The sequence below is a fragment of the Equus quagga genome, chromosome 5 (assembly GCF_021613505.1).
Source record: "Equus quagga isolate Etosha38 chromosome 5, UCLA_HA_Equagga_1.0, whole genome shotgun sequence".
Taxonomy (NCBI): domain Eukaryota; kingdom Metazoa; phylum Chordata; class Mammalia; order Perissodactyla; family Equidae; genus Equus; species Equus quagga.
The window spans coordinates 1,511,065-1,536,226 of NC_060271.1; the positions used below are offsets into that span (position 1 = coordinate 1,511,065).

At 43.8% G+C, this 25,162-nt stretch overlaps 2 protein-coding genes across 5 annotated transcripts in view; one reads left to right on the top strand and one right to left on the bottom strand.

Moving 5' to 3' along the window:
* Nucleotides 1–11,801: 11,801 nt before the first annotated feature.
* Nucleotides 11,802–17,704, bottom strand: LOC124239167 (serine/arginine repetitive matrix protein 1-like). Its single transcript, XM_046660612.1, has 2 exons — nt 16,690–17,704; nt 11,802–13,860 (listed from the first exon to the last, which is right to left on the bottom strand). Exons 1-2 carry the CDS (start codon nt 17,702–17,704, stop codon nt 13,715–13,717), a joined length of 1,161 nt encoding a protein of 386 aa, XP_046516568.1. The 3' UTR covers nt 11,802–13,714.
* The window catches only part of OMA1 (OMA1 zinc metallopeptidase), a 99,393-nt gene continuing 91,544 nt past the window's right edge, over nt 17,314–25,162 (top strand). For all 4 annotated transcript variants that reach the window (XR_006888755.1, XM_046662684.1, XM_046662687.1 and 1 more), the window contains exon 1: nt 17,314–17,429. The gene's annotated coding sequence lies outside the window, so the exon portion shown is untranslated. The remainder of the gene's footprint in view (nt 17,430–25,162) is intronic.

Consider the following 25,162-nt stretch of genomic DNA (forward strand, 5'->3'; position numbering starts at 1 on the left):
AATCCCGAGTGTTGACAAACCTGAGTTCAGATCTTGCTCCAATGGGCAAGAAAAGTCCCTTAAGCCCCCTCAGTTCCTCGTCTGTTCAATGAAATGACAAAGCTCACTGTTGCAAAAACTCAATGTGGCAATTGATAAGATTGCGTAGATCCATCTGGGCACTCAGAGTTCAGTATATCTTAAATTTTCTCCTCTTCTGTAGATTGTATCCATTTCACATGTCAGAAAACTGAGGTCCAAAGAGCTTGTGTGACTCATGACCACACACCCCCCATGTGCCACAGCCAGAGTCTAGAGCCGTCTTGGCTTCCTAGCCCAGGTTGCTTTGCCGTGCACCCAGCAGGTAGAGACACCGCTCTCGTTCACTTCTTCCAAGAGCCCCCACACTTCTGTTTGAAGCTCAGCTTGCCTCTGCTGAGGACAGGACTGTCCAGAACCAGCTGTCTCCAGGGTTGGCCCGCACCTCCAGGTCCCCCCAAACTTAACATGCACTGCTTGGAGTGCGGGCCTGGGGCTGCCCTTGGAAGAAATGTGAGCAGAAGCTGACTCACCCAGCAGGCTGCAGCTTGCCTTCTGGGCCCCCTGAGAAGCTTGTCTCATTTCCTTGTTTTGGTCAGCCAGGCTTTCTCCACTCTTGCTATTTCCTTGATTGGAGCAATTTTTAAAATCGCATCATTTACCCCTGCTTACATATTTTTGACTTCACTATTTTTCAAATAGGATCATAGCATGTCAGAGCTGGAAAGAGGATCATTTAGTTCAAGACTCCATTCTACAGATGAAGACACTGAGGTCCAGAGAGGAGAATAGATATACTCAGGTCAGGCAGATAGTGGCAGGGTTGCCCAGAACTCTAATACCTGACTTCTGCTTGTCTAACGTTCGTTCCACTTGTCTCCTTAGTTAGTCTCCTGTTTAATTTTACTTTTTCCTTCATCATTTGTTTAGTGTTTTCTTGCTGAGGAAGACTGGCCCTGAGCTAACACCTGTTGCCAATCTTCCTCTTTTTGCTTTAGAAAGATTCACCCTGAGCTAACATCTGTGCCAGTCTCCCTCTATGTTCTTGGCCATCACAGCATGGCCTCTGATGAGTGGTGTAGGTCTGTGCCGGGGACCCAAACCCCAGCTGCTGGAGCACAGCGTGCCCAACTCAACCACAAGGCTACGGGGTTGGCCCCATTTCTCTTCTTAAATTTTTGTGGTTGTTCCTTAGCTTTTTAATATCACTTAAATGGGAGAGAGACTTTGGTTAAATGTAAGATGTGTGGGCTTTGAAGTTACCTGGCCTCTCAGACCCGTTTTTTCATTTGTAAAATAGGTAGTCTTAACTAATATGCTTGGTTTTAAAGATCAGACATAAGATATGAAAAGATTATGCATTTAGTAAATGATCACTTTTGTTAGAATGACAGCAAGGCCCCCAAGAACCTGGGAAAAAGTAATGGCTGACTTTTCTCCCATGCAATGCAAATGGCACTTCCAGCCCACTTTCTTAGGGGACATCTCTGTCCCTAGATGTGCGCTATTCAGGAGACTAGAGAACCTTGGAAGCCACCTGTTTACAAAGGTGGAGCCACAGTTCACCTGGTTTGTATAAAACAGCCGCCAAAGCCAAGTGGGACACTCACCTTTAACGATGATGTGAGCAAGAAATAAATGTCTTTGTTTTCAAACTACATCATTATTGGGTCTCTGTGAGACTCTTTTATTTTATTTAAGTGTAATCTTTTACCCAAACTAGTATGAGTGACTATATTATTATTCCTGTAATAAATGAAAGTAAGACACTAAAAAGTTAAAAGATAGTTAAATAACTCGCCTATGGTCAGACAGCTAGTAAGTGGCACATCTGGGATAAGAACCCAGGCAAACTGGCTCTCAAATCTGTTCTTAACCAACGTGTTACACTGCCTCAAACTGAGCAATAAATTACCACAGACTTCATGGCTTAAGCATGCGCATTTATTGTCTTGCAGTTTTCGTGGTTGGAAGCCGGATGCAGGTCTCACTGGGTGAAATCAAGATGTCTGCAGGGCTGCATTCCTCTCTGGGGGTGCTAGGAGAAAACTGTTTCCTGCCCGTTCAGGTCGCTGGCAGAATTCAGTTCCTTTTCAGATATTATGGGACCAAGATCTGCATTTTCTTACTGGCTGAAAACTGGGGGCGTTCCCCAGTTTGTTGAGGTGGCCCACATTCCTTAGCTCATGGGCCCCTTCCTTCATCTTCAAAGCCACCACTGGCAAGTCGATCCTCCCATTGCGTCTCTCGCCTTTGTCACTTCTCTTTCTGGCCACAGCTAGGAGAGGTTTCCCCCCTGTGAGGACTCATGTGATCAGGCTGGGTCTACCCACACAATCCAGGATAAGATCATCCTCTCTCAAGGTCTCTAACCTTAATCATATCTGCACAGTCCCTTTTGCCATGTGATGTAACATATTCACAAATTCTAGGCATTAGGATGTGGGCACCTTGGCAGAGGAGGGCATTATTCTCTCTACCACACAGAGAATGGCCCCCAAATCCATCCTCTTAACCATATGCTACCCTGCCTCTGTAAACCGTTTAAGCCAGAGTGCATTTTTGTATTTAGTTACAAAAGAGCTCTTTCCCCCACGGCTCTCTCCTCGATCCTTTTCGAACAAAGCCTTTCCAAGGAGGAAAACGGACTCGTGGGAGAATTATTCCTGTATCCCACACAGGATCCTACGGGTGCCTGGCACCTAATAAGCGCTCAGGAAATGTGTGTTGAGTGGATGCCAATGGCCGCCATTTGTTGAGCACATATGTGCCAAACGCTCTTCTACAAGCTTTATCCTGATTATCTCATTCATTTCATGACAACTGCAGGAACAAGATGTTCTGTTGTTCCTGTTTTACTGATGAGGAACCCAAGGCGTTAATAAATGCCTTGCCAGAAATCACGAAGCTGGTAAAGAGTCCAGCTAGAATTCAAATGCGGGCCTGTCCTCCTCCAGAGGCCGTGCTTTCCCCCTGCGCTCTACCCACTGCGGGGCCGAGAGCCAATGCGGGCGGGGAGGCTCGCTCTCTGCACCTGGATGGAATCCCTCAAAGGACTGTTGGGAACTGGATGGATTTCTTTCACCATCACTAGCAAATCCTGGGGGACAGGTTCCGTTGTAATTTCCCTCCTGGAACCATTCTCTGTCGTTGCTAAATACCATCAGAGGTTTCATTATTGCTTTTTATGATGAACTCCAGGAAGGAACTGCTGGGAGGGTGGGCGTGAGTCGGCGGCACAGGCCCATTCACTGTTAGGGAATTACACTGGAAGCAGGAGACCTGTGTCCCCTGGCACCACAGCAAGCCATATATCCTCAATTTCAGTGGAAACTCAGGTCCATGCTGTCCAAGGAGGCCAAAGTGAGATGCGTAGGAAGGGAAAGAAGAATGTTCCAGAGTGACAGTCTCAATACATTAACCAGTGGTTTCACAGCAGGCAGCTCAGCTTACCAACATATCACATTGCCTCCTGTCTCACTGGAAGGACAGGGACACAATCCCTTGAGCAGATCAGTTTAACCCTTTAGAAGCCTTGTATCCTCATGCCTCCCACACTGGGTGTGACTCAGTGTCTTCAATAGTCTCACTACTCTCAATTCCCTTGTTAGGTGATGCTGTTGGAGGAAATGTTCCGGTCACCCAAATCTTGTGATGGGAAGCACATTATCATACACTGTTGAAACAGTGTGATATGGAAGGTATCAACTCAATTAGGTCAGCAGATGAAGCTCCATGTCTTGGTTCTCTCTTTTCAGCTATGTGACCTTGAATATGGTAGTTCACCTCACATCTACGTCATAAAATGGACCTAATAGTATCCACTCATTCTAGTTCATAGTGCTCTTGTGTTCGGATCGCACCTCAATGGGACTGAAGAAAGCTTGACCGAGTGGCCAGTTTGACCAGTGCTGGGTATAGCTGTTGTGCACTGGTCCCAAGTGACTGTGGGTGGTTACCCTGATGCAGCCACAAGTTGGACAACATGTCCTTAAGGATGCTGAGGGTTGATCACTCATTCCTTCAAATATTTTTTGTTTCATTTCATGCCAGATGTTGTACTAGTTTTGGGAATATATGATGAATTGAATAGACAAGGTTTCTCTGGGGTTCACTTACTTTTTTTTGCTTACCTGGCATCCCCACAACTTTCTCAATGAGGGAAACACTCCTGTTATGTGAGTCTTCTTGAGAGGCGAGATGGTCCTGCCTCTGGCTCGTGGGATCTGGGCACGTCACCTGGCTCAGCAGGTCGAACTCCCCTGCCCGGGAACTGCTCTAGAGGACAGGAAGCCATACACGAGGCTACCTGTCAATGACCACTGCAGCGTCAGCTTTGCCAACAGCACAGCTGTTCCACGGGCGCCAAGTATCCAAGCGGCAGTAGCACCAGTGGGGCATCCCAGTCAGACTGTCCCACAGCTGGACCTTAGCCATGCTCCTACAGCCCAGCCAACCTAAATTCCTGGCCATTTTCTGAATATGGTTCTCTAACCTTCCCAGTGATTCTGTGAACTTACCCCAAATCCTCCACTAAATCCCGTTTATGCTTAAATTTAGCCGAGTCAGTTCCTGTGGCTTACAAGCAATAATCTGACTGGCAGAGTCCCTGCCTTTGTGGAACTGAAAGACCAGAGGCAGAGACAGTCATTAAATTCATTAATCATGCAAGTAAGGGCACAACTAAAGAATAAGGTAAGTGTTCTAAAGAAAAAGGGGATATATGGGAGTTCTGACCTAGTCTTAGGGGGAGTCACATCCCTAAGGAATTGCTGCTCGATCTGAGATACAAGGTATGTGTCCATGTTGTTTATGCATGAAGAGAAGCATTTTAGTAAAGGAGAGCAGCATGTGCAAAAGCCCTGCAGCAGAGGGAGTGTGGCTTATTTAGGCCCCGAGAGAAGACCAGCATGGCTGGAATGTGGATAGCAAGGAAAAGGGTGGTGGTACATGAGGCTGGAGAAGTGGGCTGAGGATAGACTATGGAAGGTCTTTCAAACTGATTAAATATTTTGACCTTTGTGCAAATTAGCAAAGGGCACTCCCTCTGTCCAGATGGCAGAAAAAGGTATCCTATCTACTTGGACTTAACCTTGCAGTGCAGGGCTTGGCGAATGGGCTGGCGGGTACCTTGGTGTGAAGAAAAAGAGGCTCCCTCCTTCCTGTGACACAGCCTCTCCCCCATCCCAGTCAAGAGTATAGGAAAATCATCGGAAAACATTTTTTTGCCTTTTTCTTCCTTTTTTTTTTTTTTACACAGGCAGTGACATAATCAGACTGTGTTTTAAAAAGATCACTCTGGCTGTAGTATGGAGAACAGACTGAAAAGGAGCAAGACTAGAGACACGAAAACAGCAGCAGGCCAGAAGACGACGACTGAGGGCAGGTGGAGAGGATAGTGATGGTGACGGAGAGAAGATGAGGATGCACTGGAGGGACACCCAGGACATAAACTCAGGATTTGGGGATGGATTCTCTATGAGGAAGAGGAAGACGGGCGTGTCAAGAATGGTTCCCAAGTTTCATGACTGGTTGTGGTACCATTCCCTGTGGCAGAGGACACAGGAACAAGAACATGTTTGCTGGGAGTGAAATGATGAGCATGGTTTTGGACACGTTGAGTTCAGCCAGGAGCTGGATACAGATGTCTCGTGTATTATGGGCTGGAGATGGGAATTTGAGAGGCACTGGCATAGAGGTAGTACTTAGAAGCCATGAACAGGGATGCAATTGCCTAGGGGAAGGTAACAGACTGAAAAGGGAAATGAGCACCGCACCTCAAAAGACGCCAGCACTTCAGGGCAAGGAAGAGGAGAATGAGCTGGCAACCAAGAAGGGTCCAAACCAGGGCTGGAGACGAAAGTACAAGCCCAGACTGGCACCAGCAGATAAGGCCGAGTCAGAAGTCGGGGTCACCGAACCGATCGGGGAGGAGAGCGGGTGGGAGCAGAGCCCCAGAGCAAGAGAGACCTGAGTGTCTGCCATTTATGGTCACTGTCTACCAGCTGCCTGCTCTTTGCGGGCAACCATCTGGGAAAAAGGAGAGGTTTGGAGGAGTCAGTTCCAGTGACTGACCTGTGAGAGTGCTGTGGGGACGCAGGTGGCCGGGATGCCTGGGTGCAGCTTCTGGCAAAGCTACTTGTCAGCGTGGGATGTTGGATTAAGTTACTTTACCTCCCCTGCCTCAGTTTCCTCACTCGTAAAATGGGGACAATGATAACCTACCTCCTCTTGGGCTGGTGAGAGAAGTAAATGTGTTAGTACATTTAAAGCACTTAAGACTAATGCTTGGCACACAGGGAGTGCTCATAAATGTTACCAGCGACTTAACCTCGAATACGGAGTGTCCAGTGCGTGCTTCATGAAGGGAAGAGCTGTTCCTTTTGACTATCCTCTGCACTCCGTGTGTCAGCACACTGCACGGAACATAGTGCCCGCTCCAGAGTTAATGCGGATTCACGTTTCCACACGTATCTCACCACTCAAGATAATATTCAGAAGGAAAAGAAAGCTACTTAGAACTCCATGAGGGTTTCTTAAGGAAAAGCAATAGGAACATATTTAAATAACTTATGAGTGGAACTAACACAAAGCAATAAGCAAGGAAAACACAGCACAATATGCAAAAAGTTAATAGCTATACTATATAAAGAACTGAGACAAAGTGATTAGAAAAACTATTATCTAATCACGGCCTCAGCTACATAGCTTTGTGCAAATTAGAAAGGGTTCCCCTCTCTGGGCAGATAAATTAGAGAAAGACACCCTGTCTAGTCAGACCCAGTCTTGCAGGGCTGGCTGCCAACTACACAGGTAGGCAGGAGCCTTTGTAAGGAGAAAAACCTCAGGGGGAAGATGCATGTGATGTGCTGGAGTCAGGCTTGATTCTGGCCACCACACCCGCTTGGCCTTGGTGCAGCACACACACAGAACAGGCTTAATAGATGGACCTGACATCACTAGAAAATTGACAAAGATCATGAATAGACAATTCCAGAAGAGGAACTAGAAATGATAATAAACATCTTTAAAAAATATATCTAACAACACCAGTAATCAAATCAGTTCAAAGCAAAATGGGATAAAAATTTTCCACTGAGAAATTAATAAAACTGGCACTCCTCAGTGCTGGTGAGGGAGGGATTAACCAGTATAACCCTTCTGGAAAACAAGTGGACACTAGCCACCAAGAACCTTAGAAATGTTTATTTTCTTTGACTTCCTAATTCCATGTTAAAGAATTTATGTGAAGGAAATGAGCAGTGATACAAACAAAGGTTTACATGTAAGACAGGTCCCTGCAGCGATTTCATAACAAAACGCTGAAAACAATCGAAATATCCAACAATGGGAGAGGGTTATACAGGTAACAGCTCCTTGTGATCCAGTGGGTTCCAGAATTCAGAATTTTGGGGGGTTAGAAGGATAATTTGGAGTATATGTTATTTAGTCCCCTCAGTAGGGTCTGTGGCAGCATCAACACATCCAGATTTCTGCCATGAAACTTATCAACAGTCACACTAATTGGTATAAGTGGACCATAAAGAGCTACGGGCCACTTCAGGCCCCCTTTGCCACCAAATGAGTTGGTACCAAACTTTCAAAACAGCTTTCGATTTTCAGAGCATTTTGGATTTGTAGATAAGCGATTGTGGGTCTGTATAAATTACAATATAATCCTTGAGGACTTTTTATTATGGGGAAATGCTCACAATATACTGTTAAGTAATGGGGTGGGGGGGGAGGAAAGAGCAACAAAATTCTGTAACACCCCCACTCCATTTTAAAAAAGAAAAATAGGAACAAATCTGTTATTTTAAATGCAAAATCTTGTTTTAAATCCAAAGTGACCTAGTGCCTTTGTCTTCCTCTTTTTTTAAGTTTTCGAGTGGAGTGGTATAGTTTTTATCAGAGTAGAAATCCATCATTACTGCACTCTCTTTGAACAGCCCACTGGGGCAGAAGAAAGGGAAGCCCTCCCTGGCCTCCTCCTGCTGGTGAAGCAAGAAGGGGCCTTTGGATGAGCAGAGGGACGGCCCTGCTGGGGGCGGGGAACCTAACCTGCTTTGCATGAGGAAATGGGAGGGAACGTTTTGGAGTTGGGTGCCGGAGGAAAGGAAGGATCACGAGGCAGGCTAGACCCTGTATTAGTTTCCTGGGGCTGCCATAACTAAGCACGACAAATTTAGTGGCTTAGAATAACAGAAAATAATTCCTCACAGTCTGGGGGCTGGAAGTCCAGAATCAAGGCGTCAGCAAGGCCACTCTCTCTCTGAAGGCCCTGGGGAAGTATCTTCCTCTAGCTCTGGTGGCTGCATGCCATCCTTGGCGTTCCTTGGCCCGTGGCAGCCTAATTCCAGTCTCTGCCTTCTTCACATGGCTGTCTTTCCCCTGTGTGTGTGTGTGTGTCTAAATACCCCTCTTCTTATAAGACCCCAGTCATTGGATTAGGACCCACTTTAATTTAATATGACCTCATCTAACTTGATGACATCTGCAAAGACCCTATTTCCAAATAAAGTCCCAATGACAGGTTCCAGGTAGACATGCATTTTGGGAGGATACTATTCAACCCAGTACAGACCCCTAGTATGTGCCTTGACTAAGAAAACGGAATTCTATTTCTTTTAAAGGCTATGTCTGCTGAGTGAATGAATGAATGAATGATGAATATGGAACAGTGATGTAAATTTCCTCCTTGCCTTTACCCCCAAATTTTTAGTATAAGCTGGCTATGCAAGCGTACTGTATGGGTAGTGTTGTGTGTGGGGAAATCAAGGAAAAGTCATCTCTTCACTTCTGTGGGATAAAAAGGGAACACTCATGAGAAGTGAAATCAGGAATTCCACAAGAGGCACCCCAAGAAGGTAAAGCCAGGAGTGTCCCTGGGAGCAAGAGCCAGGATCTGAGCTAACATCTGCTTACAGATGCACACAGAAATAAAACACAAAGATTCATCCGTGGGGACACTGGGGCTTTCTACTGTCTCCAACTATGCTTTTATGTATTTTTCAAATTTTCCACAATGATTATAATTTCCTTTAATAATCAGGAAAAACCAAGTTACTTAAAAGAAGGGCAATTCAAGGTGATGTATTATTTAGACTTTAACCCAGATCTTTAGAAAATGCTTAAAAAACCGGCAAACTGGATACTCCCTTTCTCTAGTCTAATCAGACCACTAAATACTATTAAAACAATAATCTTCATCCTCCATGAGTATAGTTATCCTCTTCAAATGATTCCCTTTGATCAGCCTGGATAGTTTAAAAAAAATTATTATAATGACTTCATTAAGAAGCCCCTAAGTAAGAGCAATTACTAGTTTTTTTTTTTTTTTAAAGATTTTATTTTTTCCTTTTTCTTCCCAAAGCCCCCCGGTACATAGTTGTGTATTCTCCGTTGTGGGTTCCTCTAGTTGTGGCATGTGGGACGCTGCCTCAGCGTGGTCTGACGAGCAGTGCCATGTCCGCGCCCAGGATTCGAACCGACGAAACACTGGGCCGCCTGCAGCGGAGCGTGCGAACTTAACCACTCGGCCACGGGGCCAGCCCCAGCAATTACTAGTTTTTACACTAAAAATTAATCAGGACATACTACCATTATTTAGCAGCCACACAAAAATACCTACACTTGGTCATAATTTATTTTACCATACTTTGGAAAAATAAATGAAGATTCAAGGTTGTGAATGAGGAGACGTTAGCCACCTACTATGATTCATCACTGTACTAGAAATGGGAATATAGCAATAAACAGGGGCCAGCCTAGTGGCATAGTGGTTAAGTTTGCACTCCACTTCGGCAGCTGAGGTTTGCCGGTTCAGATCCTGGGCATGGACCAACAGACCGCTCATCAAGCCATGCTGTGGTGGCATCCCACATAGAAGAACTAGAATGACTTACAGGTAGGATATACAACTATGTATTGGGGCTTTGTGGAGGAAAAAAAAAAGAGGAAGATTGGCAACAGATGCTGGCTCAGGGCCAATCTTCCTCATCAAAAAGCATACCAAAAAAAAAAGCAACAAACGGAATTTTTCTCTGCCCTCAAAGATCTTACATTTCAGCACAGCGGTGGTGTTGGGACAGGTGAATAAATTAAACAGATAATTACAATAATGTGGGGTAAGTATTACGATAAGGGAATACAGGGCTATGAGAACATCCATCCAGGAGAACTTCTGGGGGGAAGCTGGGATCAGTTTAGGGACGAGCTGCTTGAGAAAGTCACATCTGAACTGACACCTGAGGATAAACAGGAATCTGCCAGGGGTAAGAAGTGGAAGAGGAAATAGATTGAGGAGGAAAGCAGATGCGAAATACTTGAGCACATCAATAAGGATTATTTCAGTTGCAAATGTTAGCAACTCAGTTCAAACTAGTTTAAGCAAAAGAAATTTGTTGACTTGTATCACAGGAAAGTGAAGGGCTAGTGTTAGCTTTAGGCGTGGCTGGATCAAAGGGCAAAAATAATGTCAGGTTTCGGTTTCTCTTTTCCTATCTCTATTCTGCTTTTGGCTTGGTTTCATTTTCTAGGCCAACTTTCTCCTCATCATGGGCAAGATGGTCACCAGCAGCTCCAATCTCATATTCTCCTAATTTCAGAGCCACCCAGAGGGATTTTATCTCCTTCAAATTTCCATTGGAAACAGTCTCTGTAGACGTTAATTAAGCTAAAGGTCTTGAGAGATCATCCTGGACTTAGGGTGGGCCCTAAATCCAATGACTGGTATCCTTATAAGAAAATACAGGACACACAGAAACACAGAGAAGATGGGGATATGAAGACAGAAGCAGAGACTGGAGTGACGCATCTACAAACCAAAGGGCTCACTTGTATGGGAGCACATTAGTGGTTTGGTCCTGGGATTCAGAGTCAGGCCAACCTGGGTCTCAGAGCCACCACGTACAATCTCTTAGTAGGAATGATATAAGCACAATGTGCTTCTGGTGCACAGAAAAGTTGGGCAACTCAGCAGACAGGGTGCAGATGCACGCAAGACTTGCCAGAGTGGGTGATTTCTGCCCTTTGTTTTGAAGAATGAATTAGCCAGATGACAAGAGAAAAGGCATTTGTAGCAGGTGCCACTGGTGCCCACTCATACCTCCCTGCATACTGGTGCATGGCCTGTATTTCTGCACATGCTAGTCTAATTTGCGACTGCTGGCATCTGAATCCCTTCACTTGAGGCCTTTTCTGGGCCACAGGAGCACATGCAGGAGGCTGGAAGTGCCAGAGAATTAATCACCCCCTGGACAGCCCTCAAGCAATGACTGGCTAGAGTTGGTAGATAAATATACCAGCAACTTCATCCCTCAGTTGGGAAAACTCTGAGGTGTGTGTTACCTAGTCTCCCCGCCTTCATCAGAGGGACTCCACTCCACTGGCCCCCATTTGTAACTAGTTTGTCTGTGTCTCCCTTACTGGCTTCATTCCCTGTCTCACTTCTCTATTCCCCAACTGCTGCTTCCTGGGATCACCTCCCCAATAAATTACTTGCATTGGAATCCTTGTCTCAGGCTCTCTTTCTGAGGGAAGTACAAATTAGACAGCATCCCACACAGAAAGAACAGCCTGTGCAAGAGCAGGGGAACGTAAGCATGGAAATCTCACAACAAATTTAAGGTGGTGTCCGAATTATTTGAGAATCTGAGGCCTGGTCTACTGGTCTAACGGACGAAGAATTATCTGGGGCTTAGAAATAAATGGGTACCATGACGTAATGACCCATATTTTATTTTGGGAATTGCTGGAGTTCAGAAGAAGGGTCTTGTTAACTTTCCTTGGAACCTCAGACCTACACAGTGCCTGGCACATAATGCGTACTCCAGAAGTATTTTTGAATAAATGAACTTCTTTATTATATTGAAATCAGTGTATTTTAAAAGTCCAGGGCTTACCATATAATGCATGTTCAATAAACATTTCTTGGACAGAACTGAAGGACACTGTGGAAAGCCAAAGACATGCCTTTCTTCAAACAGGCACGTGCCACCTGGTGGTGATTTTGGGGCGGGGGACTTTGAAGGCAGTGGTTGTGTGCTCTAGAATTTGGGGGAATTTGATTTTAGTTAGGGTTCAAGGTTTAAGCTGAGTTATTCATAACAGCAAAACAATAGAAATAGCTAAAATGTCCATAAACAGGGGAGCGATAAATTAAATGGTACAGTATCATTTCCATAGATCACCATGTAGTGATTAAAATGGATTAAGTTAATCTATATGCACTGATATAGAAATTTCTCCAAGACCTACTGTTCAAGTGACAAACTGGAAATCACAGAAAATATACATAGTATAATGTCATTGTGTTAAAAAACACACCACAATACACCCTGTATCTTTGGTTGTTGGAGAGCAGGGACTCAGCAACACACTGGGTGGGGCGAGGAAGTGATTTTTAGGTCTCTTCCATCTCTGAGATTTTGTAATCCTGAGAAGTCAAAGTTTATAATTCCTTTAAAAAATAAACTCCTTTGACCTATATAAGCAAACAGTAAAACTTTATGGAGAGGCATAAAAGAAGCCCTAGATAAATGGAGACACCTGTTGGTTTCCTGGAGCAACAGAGTCCACACTGCAGAGCTATGTGTCCCCCAAATTAATCTAAGTTTAAAAACAGCAGCACTAATAAAACGAAAACCCCATTCCCTTTTTTGGTGGGGAGGACTTGAAAAATAGTTCTAAAGTTCATCTTGTAGGTCAAATGTGTAAGAAGAGCCAGTAAATATCTGAAAATAAGATCTATATTGTAAAGTTAGAGTAATTAGAATTACGTAGTGCCAGGACAGACAAAGGAACAAAAGAGAAAGTCCAGAACAGACATGGCTATTTATGAGAATTTAGCATGTAACAAAAGTGACGCTTCCAGTCGGTCAGCAAGGGAGGGGTTATTCAATAAACTGCTGGGAGAGCGGTGACCTTGGTGGCCTCACCATGGCAAGGGCGCATGCGCGTGTCTTCTGCAAAAGCTTCACTGATTCAGAAAACACTTTAGGTTACATTTTTCTTCCTACCTTACAGTGAAATAAATTCTCGGTAGATTAAAGATTTAAGAAAGTAAAAGGCATTAAATAGCAGAAGAAAATATTGGTAAATATACAATCTTGCGATTGAGACAGAATGTAAATATGACCTTAAAGGCAGAAACCACAATGAAAAGATGGATAGATTTGTCTATAGCAAAATTTTAAAAATTACATAAACATACATGAATTAACAAAGTTGAAAAACAAATGTCAATCAAAAAGCAAAGGAAGTCAAACATGTAAGAAAACGCTGAGCTAATTTCTGTCGGAGAATATGCTACTACATAAACAACAGACAGTTCTTAAATATTATATAAAATATTTTTATAAGTCAATAAGATAAAAATGAGTATTTTATTAAAAAATGGGTTAAGGGCACAAACAAGTAATTTGCTAAAGCAGAAATCCAAATGGCATATAAGCATGAAAATGTGTTTCCATTGTTAGGAATCAAAGAAATGCATATTAAAGCGACAGTGAGAAGCATCTCATCCTATCAAAGTTTTAAATTTTAAAGTAATGCTAATCTTGCATTTCAAGAGGGTTACACATCAAAATGTTAACAGTGATTATCTTTGGGCAGTGGGGTTAGGAGTACTTTTCTCTTTTTGTTTTGCTTTTCCGTGGTATTAATATTTCACTTGAGCAATAGTTTGCAGTGACTCTTAGGAAGTCCTCACTGGAACCAGTCTCTGGGGAGTGAGCAAGGATGTGTCCAAGCTGTGGCCTTCCTCTTGGGCCCAGCTGGAGCTCGCTGAGCCGTCTTGAATCATCTTGGGCCCCAACTTCAGGAACTGGGTCCAGGTGGCTGCTGTTTAGACAATAGGAATGAGATGGGAGGCAGGCAGAGCAGTCAGCAAGCTAGAGCCGTAACAGTCCAGGGGGCAATTTCTAAAAAAAAACCACGAGAACTTTGTGTGACCACTCGCTTCAGGCCAAAAAAAAAGAAAACTAAACGGCATGCTGTTTATGTTATGTGGGAAGAAGGGCTGTGATGACAGAAAAAGTAAAAGAAGCCAAACATGTAAGAAAATGCTGAGCTAATTTTTGTTGGAGTAGAATATGCAAATGAAGATGCTGCAATTATCTGTGTTGGGGTGATTTCAGATCCAGAAGCAGTCATTCCCAACATCTGGAAGAGTCATGCCTGGCACACATTCAAAACGAAAGGCCCCTTCCAGTCAAGGTACCGCCCATCCACTGCAACCTGGCAAAGATGAGACCCTCGTCAAATCCTGTGCCCTCTCACTGGGCTCTCAACCTGCGTCTAGAACAGCAGAGAGTCTGTGTTTGAGCTTCTGTCTACTCCTAGATCTCAAACAAGTCAGGCGGGGGCCGGCCCGGCCGTGCAGTGATAAGTGCGCACGTTCTGCTTCGGCGGCCCGGGGTTCGTCTGTTCGAGTCCTGGGTGCGGACATGGCAAGTTGTGCTGTGGTAGGCGTTCCACATATAAAGTAGAGGAAGATGGGCATGGATGATAGCTCAGGGCCAGTCTTCTTCAACAAAAAGAGGAGGACTGGCAGCAGATGTGACCTCAGGGCTGCTCTTCCTCAAAATAAATAAATAAAACAAGTCATGCCTCATAATTCTTCATTGTTAGTCTTTCCTTTAACTCAGGATTCAGCTTCGAGTACTTCCTCGAGAAGGTGTAAATGAAAGTCTTTCTAAATCAAAGCAGCTTCCATTTCTGGAGAAAACTGAGTAGCCTTAGGTTGGCTTCCCTGGAAATAGACTCTGAGATAAGTCTGTGTGCAGGGCTAACACCTAGTGGGACGGAGGGACAGAGGAGTGGGCAGGGGGACAAGTGGGCCCTCTCTGCCAATCCCACGGAGAGCTCTGGAGCTGGGACGGCCCTGCAGGGTTGTCTTCAACTGAAGGACAGGGGTCAGGCCTGTGTACTCCCAGGTTAATCGGTCATTGAATGTGCACTGTCCCTGGGGAGAAGGCACATTCTTGGATGAGGCAGGTATCTTTAGCCAAGGGAAATATCATCTAGGGAGGAGAGCCGGTGAACTAATGTGTCAGACTGTAGAGGAAAGAAAGAAGGGCCTGAGGGAAGTGGGCTTGCTGGAATGATTTATTGTGTGGAGCCGGAAGACCAAACATAGGGTTATGTTCTGTGGGAAGCCCAAAGGTCAGACAACATACAACGGCAATGGGAATGCACGGTCAGAGGAGAACCAGGGATGGTGGGAAGAGAAGCAATCACAGGGCTGGGCTCCACAATATCTGGGGGATAAGAGAATCCTAAAGTAAGAGAAGCCAGGTAGTAGTAGCTCTAACCGCAAGGAGCCTGGAGGCTGCAATCACAGCTGGCAGGGCAGAGGCACAGCCTAGGGGGCTCGATCTGCACAGGATTTTGGAGGTATTTAACATCCAAGGTGTCCCTACGGGAAAAACAGATGGGCAGGGAACAGAGTACTGCTTAACACCTACAACCAGAAGTAGGCAGGAATGGAGGAGCAGGAGTCTGAGTGTGGGTGCCCCAATAAAACATCGTGCTCTTTGCTCAATTCTCAGATCTGAGTCAATTTTCAGACCCAGACCACACTGAAGAGGTGTGACTGAAGAGGTGGCTGGGTCCCTAGGATGAAGGATGCTGCAACACTGGAACAAGTACTTACTGCAATGATTACTCTACAGCCGATGACCATTTCCTCAGCTAAGTCTATGCTGGGGAAAGAGGAATTTCCAGACATTCCACAGGGTCAGAAAGGATCTTCTTACCCAGAAACCCAGTGTGTTATCATGGCCCCTCTGAAGAGTGGAGGCTTATGGGGTTCAGGTGATAAGCAGAGTCCTGGACAACTTCTAGCTTGCAGTGGGTCCATGAGGCCACAGACCCAGCCAGTGGGCATTTCCCCAGTCCCTGAGTACATAATTGGAAGTATATATCGGGTGGTTGGAACCAGCTCCACATTTGGTCCTTGGCCTTGGGTTCTCATGGTGAGGAAGACTAGTGAAAGCCTGTGAAACTGTCCCTTCTCTACCAGGTTGAGATAATAAGTCAATAACACTATTTCATTCAAGGGGATGAGGGGACGATGTTGGAAATTAACGTAATGGGTAAAGACCTAGAGCAGGGACTGTGCTCATCACTGTCATATTTCTATTTAATTTGCCAGCCTGACCCCTTCAGAAACCAGGAGAATGACTTACAGACTATCGCAGACCTAACCATGTGGTAGCCCTGATCACACCGTTCCAGCTGTCACAATACAGTCCAAAAGATCTGAGTAACCTGGACATCCCAAGAACATCACACTTATCTGTTACATTGATGACATCTGCTCATCAGGTAGGGTGAACAAGGGGTGGCCAGTACACTGGAAACCTTCGTAAGACACATGTACTTTAGACGGTGGGAGATAACCTCATGAAGATCTGCCTCTTCAATTTTTTGGGAATCAGTGGTCAGGGGTCTGCCAAGATAGTCCTCTCAAAGTAAAAGGCAAATTATGACATACACACAAGCGAGGGAAAAGAAAAAGAATTACTTATAAAGCCTCTAAAGGTGATACCTAAAATTGTTCATAGTGTTTACAACCTTCAAGATGTTTTTCATTGGGCACAGGCTATAAATATAAAAATAACTAACTAATATGGAATCATATCAGTATCTGATACCTCGTTTACTTACTCGGTGACTTGCCTGTTGTCCGCCTGTCCTGCTGTGCTGCAAGCTCTATGGAAGTCGGCCTGTCTTGTTCACCCCCGCACCCCCGGCACCTAGAACGCAGTTGGTGGTCAACAAACACCGTCTGGTGGAATGAATGAAGCGAACTGCACACCTCGCTTCGCTGCCAGCTATTTTCAGCTAGCTTCCGGAGCCTCAGGTCATCCATCACCTTTCTCCACAGCGCCGCTCTAGAGGTCACGTGACAGCCGCGCTCTCGAGCTCCAGGGTCGGCTTCCAGCAGCGCATCTTCAGCACAAGACCCCCGAACTCCGGCGGGCCCCGCGCCTCTCTGCTTTCGGCGGGCGCGGCCTAGCTGGATCCCGCTCCAGAGACCCCAGCGCCGCCTAGTCTGGCTCCAGGACGTCGGAGGAACGACGCGCGCCGGCCAGCAGCCACGCCCCTCCTCCGGCCGCAGAGGCCGCGGTCCGCGCAGCCACTCCCGCGGGAGAACGGCGCCGTGACGACCCGCCGGGCGGAGCGCGGCTCGGCGGCGTGCGCCTGCGCGGGTGCGAGGGGCGGAGCGCGGCGTGGCGGCGTGGGCGTGCGCCTGCGCGGGCGCGAGGGGCGGGGCGCGGCGGGGCGCGGTGGGCGTGCGCCTGCGCGGGCGACCCGGAGGCGTTGCCACGCTCTGCCGCTTTGGGGGTCCGTGCGGGCTCCTGTCCTCTCCTTTCCGCGGGGAGCCGGGCCGAGGGGAGGGCCAGGTGCGAGCGTGGGGTGGAGGGGGCTGCGGGGGCCAGGGGCGAGGCGGGGGCCGTGGGGACGGGCGGGAGGGGTGGCGCGGCCTGGGGGCGGGGCGACGGGCAGGCTGGGGTCTGAGAACAGAAGCGTCGTGCCCTCCGGCCTCGCGGTGGACGGCGGATGCCCCCGCGTCCCTTCCACGTCCCCGCCCCATCCCTTCCGCGTCGCCGTCTTGTCCCTCCGCCTTGCTTTCTCGCGGCGGCTCCTCAGCGCGGGCTGGTGGCCCCCAGCCCCTCATGCTGGACGCCGCCTCTTAGAGCATCCTGAGGGGCCGCCCCTCTCTTATGCCTCACGCTCAAAGTAGAGGGAATGGGAGTTTTCCTCCTTAAACCTGGCAGTGAAGAATGTAAAGTTTCCTTTCTGAACGGTTCTGGGGAATGTTAATAATCTCTTCAAAAACTTGTCTACAAGAATCACTTTTTATACTATTTAAATAACATCACTTGCCTGTGCAAGATGGAGCGACAGTTTTATTGTGCCATGCGGTCCTCAGGGACGTCTTACTCCGGGGAGACGGGAATGCCCCCTTTGGAATTCAGGGATGGATCGATTGTAGTGACTCCGACCAAAACCCACCCCAAAAGGGTTTCGTTCACGCTGTCGCCTCGTCGCGGTGAGGGGTGCAGTCTGACGTTTGGAAGCTTGAGAACCAAGTTGGTCGCCTTCCAGTTTCTTTTTTTAAGACTTCCATCATGTATGTACTTTGCTCGAATGATTATTTTAAAGTACGTGTCCTATTTTTGCCAATCTGACATCTGTTTCCATAGAAGCTAGAGAAGAAATAGTTATTTTTCAGCAGCTTTGTTAACGCTGCATTCCGGGCTTCAGCTGTGAGTGCTGTCCTTGCTCATTCGGAGATGGTACTTAAAGAATTAAGGATCCGACATGTTCTTAGAGGCTAGCAATCAAATTGTTTAATTTCCTCGCATCATTCATTTAGTAGTCCTGGCAGTCTGCCCGCTGTTCGTTGACCTGCTGCGGTTCTCTGAAGGAGCTCTCAGCCCTGATTCTTATGCTCTGTGTAGTCTAGTGATTGGCTCGTGGAAAATGTATAAATAGATTTCTTCTCCCATTTTTCACCTTTTCTTAAGGATAAACCAGAGGTTACAAAATGTCAGCCACTATTTCTGTTCTAAGTGACACTTGATTGTCAGTGATATAAATGATGATGTTTTTACTTATATACATACAGTGTTTGGGGCTCTGCTCATACCTTCTGTGTCAGAATAGTTTTTAAAAATTTCACGTAGGTCATGAGAGATGAGCAAGAGTTTGCTTGGCCTATGAGCAGAGCTAAAAGCAGAGCTAAAAAGCAGAGTGTAAATAGATGTACCCAGACGTAGAGATAAGAGCTTTTCTTTTCTGAGAGGTGTCAGTCAGTCAGTGGGTCTGGAGCTTAGGAGTGGGGAAGGAGCGTTTGGGCGAGGTGCCTGGGGAAACAGTAGGAGGCAGTGCTGTGAGGGGCCTGGTCTGCCATATGAAGGAGTTTACTGAGGCCTATGGAAACCAATGGAAAGTACAACAATAGTTGCCGTTATTGGTTTGGGGGCTTAAAAAAGTAATAATGTATCATGTAAAAATTTAAACACAGACATATATAAGATGGAAATACTAAATCCCTTAGAGCCACCATCCTGCCACCAAAAATAACTTCAGTGAATAGTTTGGTGTATATTTCTTTAGATTTATATTAGTATATGCTAGCGCATTTTAGCATTACTATTTTTGCAAATTGGGTAGAGAGTTTTGTCTTTTGTTTTCTGTGGTATCGCTAGCATCCAGAATGGTATGCAGTAGACACTTAGTAAATATTTAATGAATGAGTGAATAACATAATTCAGAGATCAAAAACTGAATGGGGTCTTTGTATGTTTGTTTGGTCAGGGTGGTTAAAAAGGGTTTTTTTGAGTTGGTTGCCAACATTTTTAAATTGATAACTTTCACATTAAGTCTGAATTTCTGGCTTTCATTGAAAAAAGTGAAACTTTGGCAGCGCTAAACCTGAATTCCATTATACTTGTTGCATCTGCTTTACATGGGCATGAGTCTGCGTTTACATCAGTATGGCTTTGCTGATGGTCCCCTGCCTTGACCTTACAAACCTGCCCTCTTCAATATAGTAGCCACTAGTTGATGTCGCCATTTAGTTTTAAATTTATTAAATTAAGTTAATTAAAAATTCTTTTGCTCAGTTGCAGGAGCCACATTTCCAGGGCTCCTTGGCCACATGTAGGAGCTACCATATTGGATGGTTCAGATATAGAACATTTCCATCATTGTAGAAAGTTCTGCTCGGCAGTGCTGCTTTACGCATTAGAGTTTGCTATCATTGACATACAGAATTTTTGCAAAATAGCATTTTTGTTATTTTTTAAATTTGCCTCTTTCTTGTCATTACGCAAATCCCCATTTTTTAAATGACTGCGTGGTATTTAGCAATGTAGGACTTCGTGTGAGTTGCGGGAGTAGGATTCCATTGTCAGATTTGCATTTTAGAGTGCTTTAGCTCTGCTTTGGGAGGATGAACTGGAGGGGTAGGGTTGGTGGTGAAATAAGGCAGAGAGATTGGAGGGTGTATAGTAATTGACACCCCAAGGCAACAGAGCCCAGGAAAGGCTAGATTGAGACATTGAGGAGGAAGAATTTTCATGACTGATTTAATGTGAGCTGATAGCTTTTTGGATGCTAAAGTCATGGTAGAGATAATCTTGTATTATCTGAAATTGATTCATTGTTGAAAAGTGGGAATTTGGCTTTGCAGAGTATGGAAGGAACCCTCAGCTAGTTCCAATAAACAACGTGTGAAATATTAAAGTGTTATCAGCTTGTATACAAATGTGTAACTGTTTTATACCATGTAACCTCTTAAGTCAGTGATCATTTATTTGCAAAATACACTCTTTGAAGAGAGGAAATTATTTTAGGAACGAAGTAAAAGCTCATGAAGGTCAATTAAGTGTAGGAAGTACAGCAGACTCTTGGGAACCAGGAAGGTGAGCGTCTCCCCCAGCACCTCTCTCTGAGGCGTCATGGTCTCCTACTTTCTCTCCACACTGTGATCTCGTTGTCTTTTCTGTAGATCCACTTCTTTTGCAAAGGTTTTGTTTGTACTTCTTGCTTTTTTAAAATTTATTTAAAATTTACTTTTTTATTACGTTTTTTATTGCTTTATTCTTTATTTGTTCTGAAGCATCTTTGAAGGTAATATTGTGTTAGCCTAGGTTAAGTTAGACATATATTTTTTCCCTAACCTTTATTATGAAGATTTTGAAATATTTAGAAAAATTGAAAAAAGATATAATGAACACATATATAACCACCACTTAGGTACAATGCTTGTTCATGTTTTACTGTGTTGGCTTTATGTCCTCTGTGTGGATACGTACGTGTGTGTACATTTGCTATACAATTTGAAGTTTTGTTCTTCATGAGATATTTTAGCAAATATCTCAGGCATAAAATATTCACTTACATAACCACAATATCATTGTCACCTAAGAAAATAAGCAACAGTTACCTAAAGTAACCTAAAGACAAATCCATATTCAAATTCCCCCGGTAGTCCCAGCTGTCTTCTAAAGCTGATTTTTTTCTTCCAAGCTAGGATCTAATCAGAGTTCATGCGTTGCATTTGGTTGCTGTCTCTTTTTAGTATCTTTTAAAAATAGCTGAATTGATGTGTCATTGATATACAATAAATTGTACACATTTAAACTGTGCAGTATAAGTTTTGACTTATGTGTACTCTTGTGAAACCAGCAACCCACTCAAGATACTGAACATAGTCATTACCCCTGAAACTTCGTACTCCTCCCCTTGCCCCTCTTTACGTCCCCATCGTCAGGCGATCACTGATCTCTCTGTTAACTATAAATTAGTTTGCATTTTCCACAGTTTATATTATAGAGCTGGAATCATAGAGTGTGTACTTTTTGTGGGGAGTAGAGTCTGGCTTCTGTCACCTGCTAGTATATAGAAATAAAATTGTTTTTGTATATTGCTCTTGTACACTGCCAAGTTACTAAATTCATTCTATTTTACTTCTTTATTTCTTGTCTGGATGCTATTTATTTAGTTAGTTTTTTATTTATTTATTTGATTCTGGTGCACTGACTAGGATCTCTAGTACAATGTTGAATAGAAGTGGTGAGAACAGACATCTTGCCTTGGTCCTGATCTTAACAGGAAAGTGTAGTGTTTCATGAAGAAATATGCTGTTGGCTATAGGTTTTCCACACGTGTCCTACTACTGAGAGTTTTTATCAGGGGTGCATGTTAGATTTTATCAGATGCTTTTTCTGTATCTATAGAGATGATCATGCAGTGTTTCTCTTTCAGTCTGTTAGTAGGATGAATTACATTGACTGATTTGTGTTGTTTAATCAGCCTTGGATTCCTGGGACAAACCTCACTTCGTCATGATGTATTGTCCTTTTTATATATTGTTGAATTAGATTTTCTAAAATATTGTTAAGAATTTTTGTATCTATGTTCATGATATAGATAGGAGGATGTAAAAGGACATTACTCTATGGTCTTTTTGTTATTTTTTTTTCTGGGTTTCATGTCAGGGCGATGCCAGTCTTCATGGATTGAGTTGCAAACTATTCCTTCCGTTTTAATTTCGTGGCAGAGCTTGTATAGAATTATTAAATCTTTTTCTTTTTTTTTCACATTGGTTTATAACATTGTGTAATTTCAGATGAACATTATTGTATATCAGTTTCTGGATAGGCTGCATCGTGCTCACTACCAATAGTCTAGTTTTTATCTGTCACCATATATATGTACCCCTTTACCCTTTTGCTTATCTCCCACCCACTTCCCCTTTGATAACCACTAATCTGTTCTCCTTGTCCATGTATTTGTTTATATTCCACATATGAGTGAAATCGTATGGTGTTTGTCTTTCTCTGTCTGGCTTATTTTGCTTAACATAATACCCTCGAGGTCCATCCATGTTGTTGCAAATGAGACGATTTTGTCTTTTTTCATGGCTGAGTAGCATTCCATTGTATATAGATATGACATCTTCTGTATCCATTTCTCAGTTGAAGGACACTGAGTTGCTTCCATGTCTTGGCTATTGTGAATAATGCTGCAGTGAACATAGGGGTGCATAAATCTCTTTGTATTGTTGATTTCACGTTCTTTGGATAAATATAAGATAGTGGGATAGCTAGACTTCATGATATTTCTATTGTTAATTTTTTGAGAAATCTTCATGCTGTTTTCCATAGTGGCTGCACCAGTTTACATCCCTACCAGCAGTGTATGAGGGTTCCCTTTTCTCCACATCCTCTCCAACAGTTGTTATTTTTTATCTTGTTAATTATAGCTATTCTGACAGGTGTAAGGTGATATCTCATTGTGGTTTTGATTTGCATTTCTCTAATAGTTAGTGATCAACATCCCTTCATGTGCCTGTTGGCCATCTGTATATCTTCTTGGGAAAAATGTCTGTTCATATCCTTTGCTTATTTTTTGATCTGGTTGTTTGTTTTTTTATTGTTGAGTTATATGAGTTCTTTATATATTTTGGAAAGTAACCCCTTGTTGGATATATGATTTGCAAATATTTTCTCCCAGTTTGTGGGTTGCTTTTCATTTTGCTGATGGTTTTCTTTGCTGTGCAGAAGCCTTTTAGTTTGATGTAGTATCATTTGTTTATTTTTTTATATTGTTTGTTTCCCTTGCCCAGTCAGACGTAGTACTTGAAAATATGCTGCTAAGACTGATATCAATCGGGGCCAGCCTGGTGGCTCAGTGGTTAAGTTCCCATGTTCCACTTCTTGGTGGCCTGGGGTTCACCGGTTTGGATCCCAGGTGTGGACATGGCACTGCTTGGCAAAAGCCATGTTGTGGTAGGCGTCCCACATATAAAATAGAGGAAGATGGGCATGGATGTTAGCTCAGGGCCAGGCTTCCTCAGTAAGAGGAGGATTGGCAGTAGTTAGCTCAGGGCTAATCTTCCTCAAAAAAAAAAAAAAAGACATATCGAAGAGCATACTGCCTATGTTTTCTTCTAGAAGTTTCACGGTTTCAGGTCTTACATTCAAGTCTTTAATCTATTTTGAGTTAGTTTTTGTGTATGGTGTGAGATAATTGTCTACTTTCATTCTTTTGCATGTGGCTGTTTAGTTTTCCCAATGCCATTTATTGAAGAAACTTTCCTTTCTCCATTGTTCTTGGCGCCCTTGTTGAAAACTATCCGTCCGTAGATGTGTGGTTTTATTTCTGGGCTCTTGATGCTGTTCTGTTGATCCATGTGTCTGTTTTGGTGCCAGTACCATGCTGTTTTGATTACTATAGCTTTGTTGTATATTTTGAAGTCAGGGATTATGATGGCTCCAGCTTTGTTCTTTTTTCTCACAATTGCTTTGGCTATCCAGAGTCTTTTGTTGTTCCATATAAATTTTAGGATTCTTTGTTCCATTTCTGTGAAGAATGCCATTGAGGTTCTGATTGGGATTGTCCTGAATCTGTAGATTGCTTTAGGTAATATGGACATTTTAACTATGTTTATTCTTCCAATCCATGAGCATAGAATATCTTTCCATTTCTTTATGTCTTCTTTGATTTCTTTCAGTAATGTCTTATAGTTTTCAATGTATAGGTCTTTCGCCTCATTGGTTAAGTTTATTCCTAGGTATTTTATTCTTTTTGTTGTGATTGTAAATGTGATTGTCTTCTTGACTTCTCTTTCTGCTAGTTTGTTATTAGTGTATAGAAATGCAGCTGATTTTTGTGAGCTGAATTTGTACCCTGCAACTTTGCTGTAGTTATTGATTGCTCCTAATATATCTGGTGGATTCTTTAGGGTTTTCTATGTATAGAATCGTGTCATCCACAAACAGTGAGAGTTTTGCTTCTTCCTTTGCAATTTGGATGCCTTTTGTTTCTTTTCCTTGCCTAGTTGCTCTAGTTAGAACCTCCAGTACTATGTTGAATAGGAGTGGCAAGAGTGGGCACCCTTGTCTCGTTCCTGTTTTCAGAGGGGTGGCTTTCAGTTTTTCACTGTTAAGCATGATGTTGGCTATGAGTTTGTCATATGTGGCCTTTATTATGTTGAGGTGCTTTCCTTCTATACCCATTTTATTGAGAGTTTTTATCATAAATGGCGTTGGATCTTGTCAAATGCTTTCTCTACATCTATTGAGATGATCACGTGGTTTTTATTCCTCATTTTGTTAATGTGGTGTATCACATTGATTGATTTGTGGATGTTGAACCATCCCTGTGTCTCTGGCATAAATCCCACTTGATCATGGTGTATGATCCTTTCAATGTATTGCTCTGTTCGATTTGCCAGTATTTTGTTGAGGATGTTTGCATCTGTGTTCATCAGCAATATTGGCTTGTAGCTTTCCTTCTTTCTTCTGTTGTTCTTGTCTAGTTTTGGTATCAGGGTAATGTTGGCCTCATAGAATGAGTTAGGAAGTATCCCATCTTCTTCAGTTTTTGGAATAGTTTGAGAAGGATAGGTATTAAATCTTTGAGTGTTTGGTAGAATTCTCCAGAGAAGCCATCTGGTCCTGGACTTTTGTTTTTTGGAGGTTTTTGATTACTCTTTCAATCTCTTTACTTGTTATTGGTCTATTCAGATTCTGTATTTCTTCTTGTTCAGTTTTGAGAGGTTGTATGAGTCTAAGAATTTATCCATTTCTCCTAGGTTATCCAATTTATTGGCGTATAG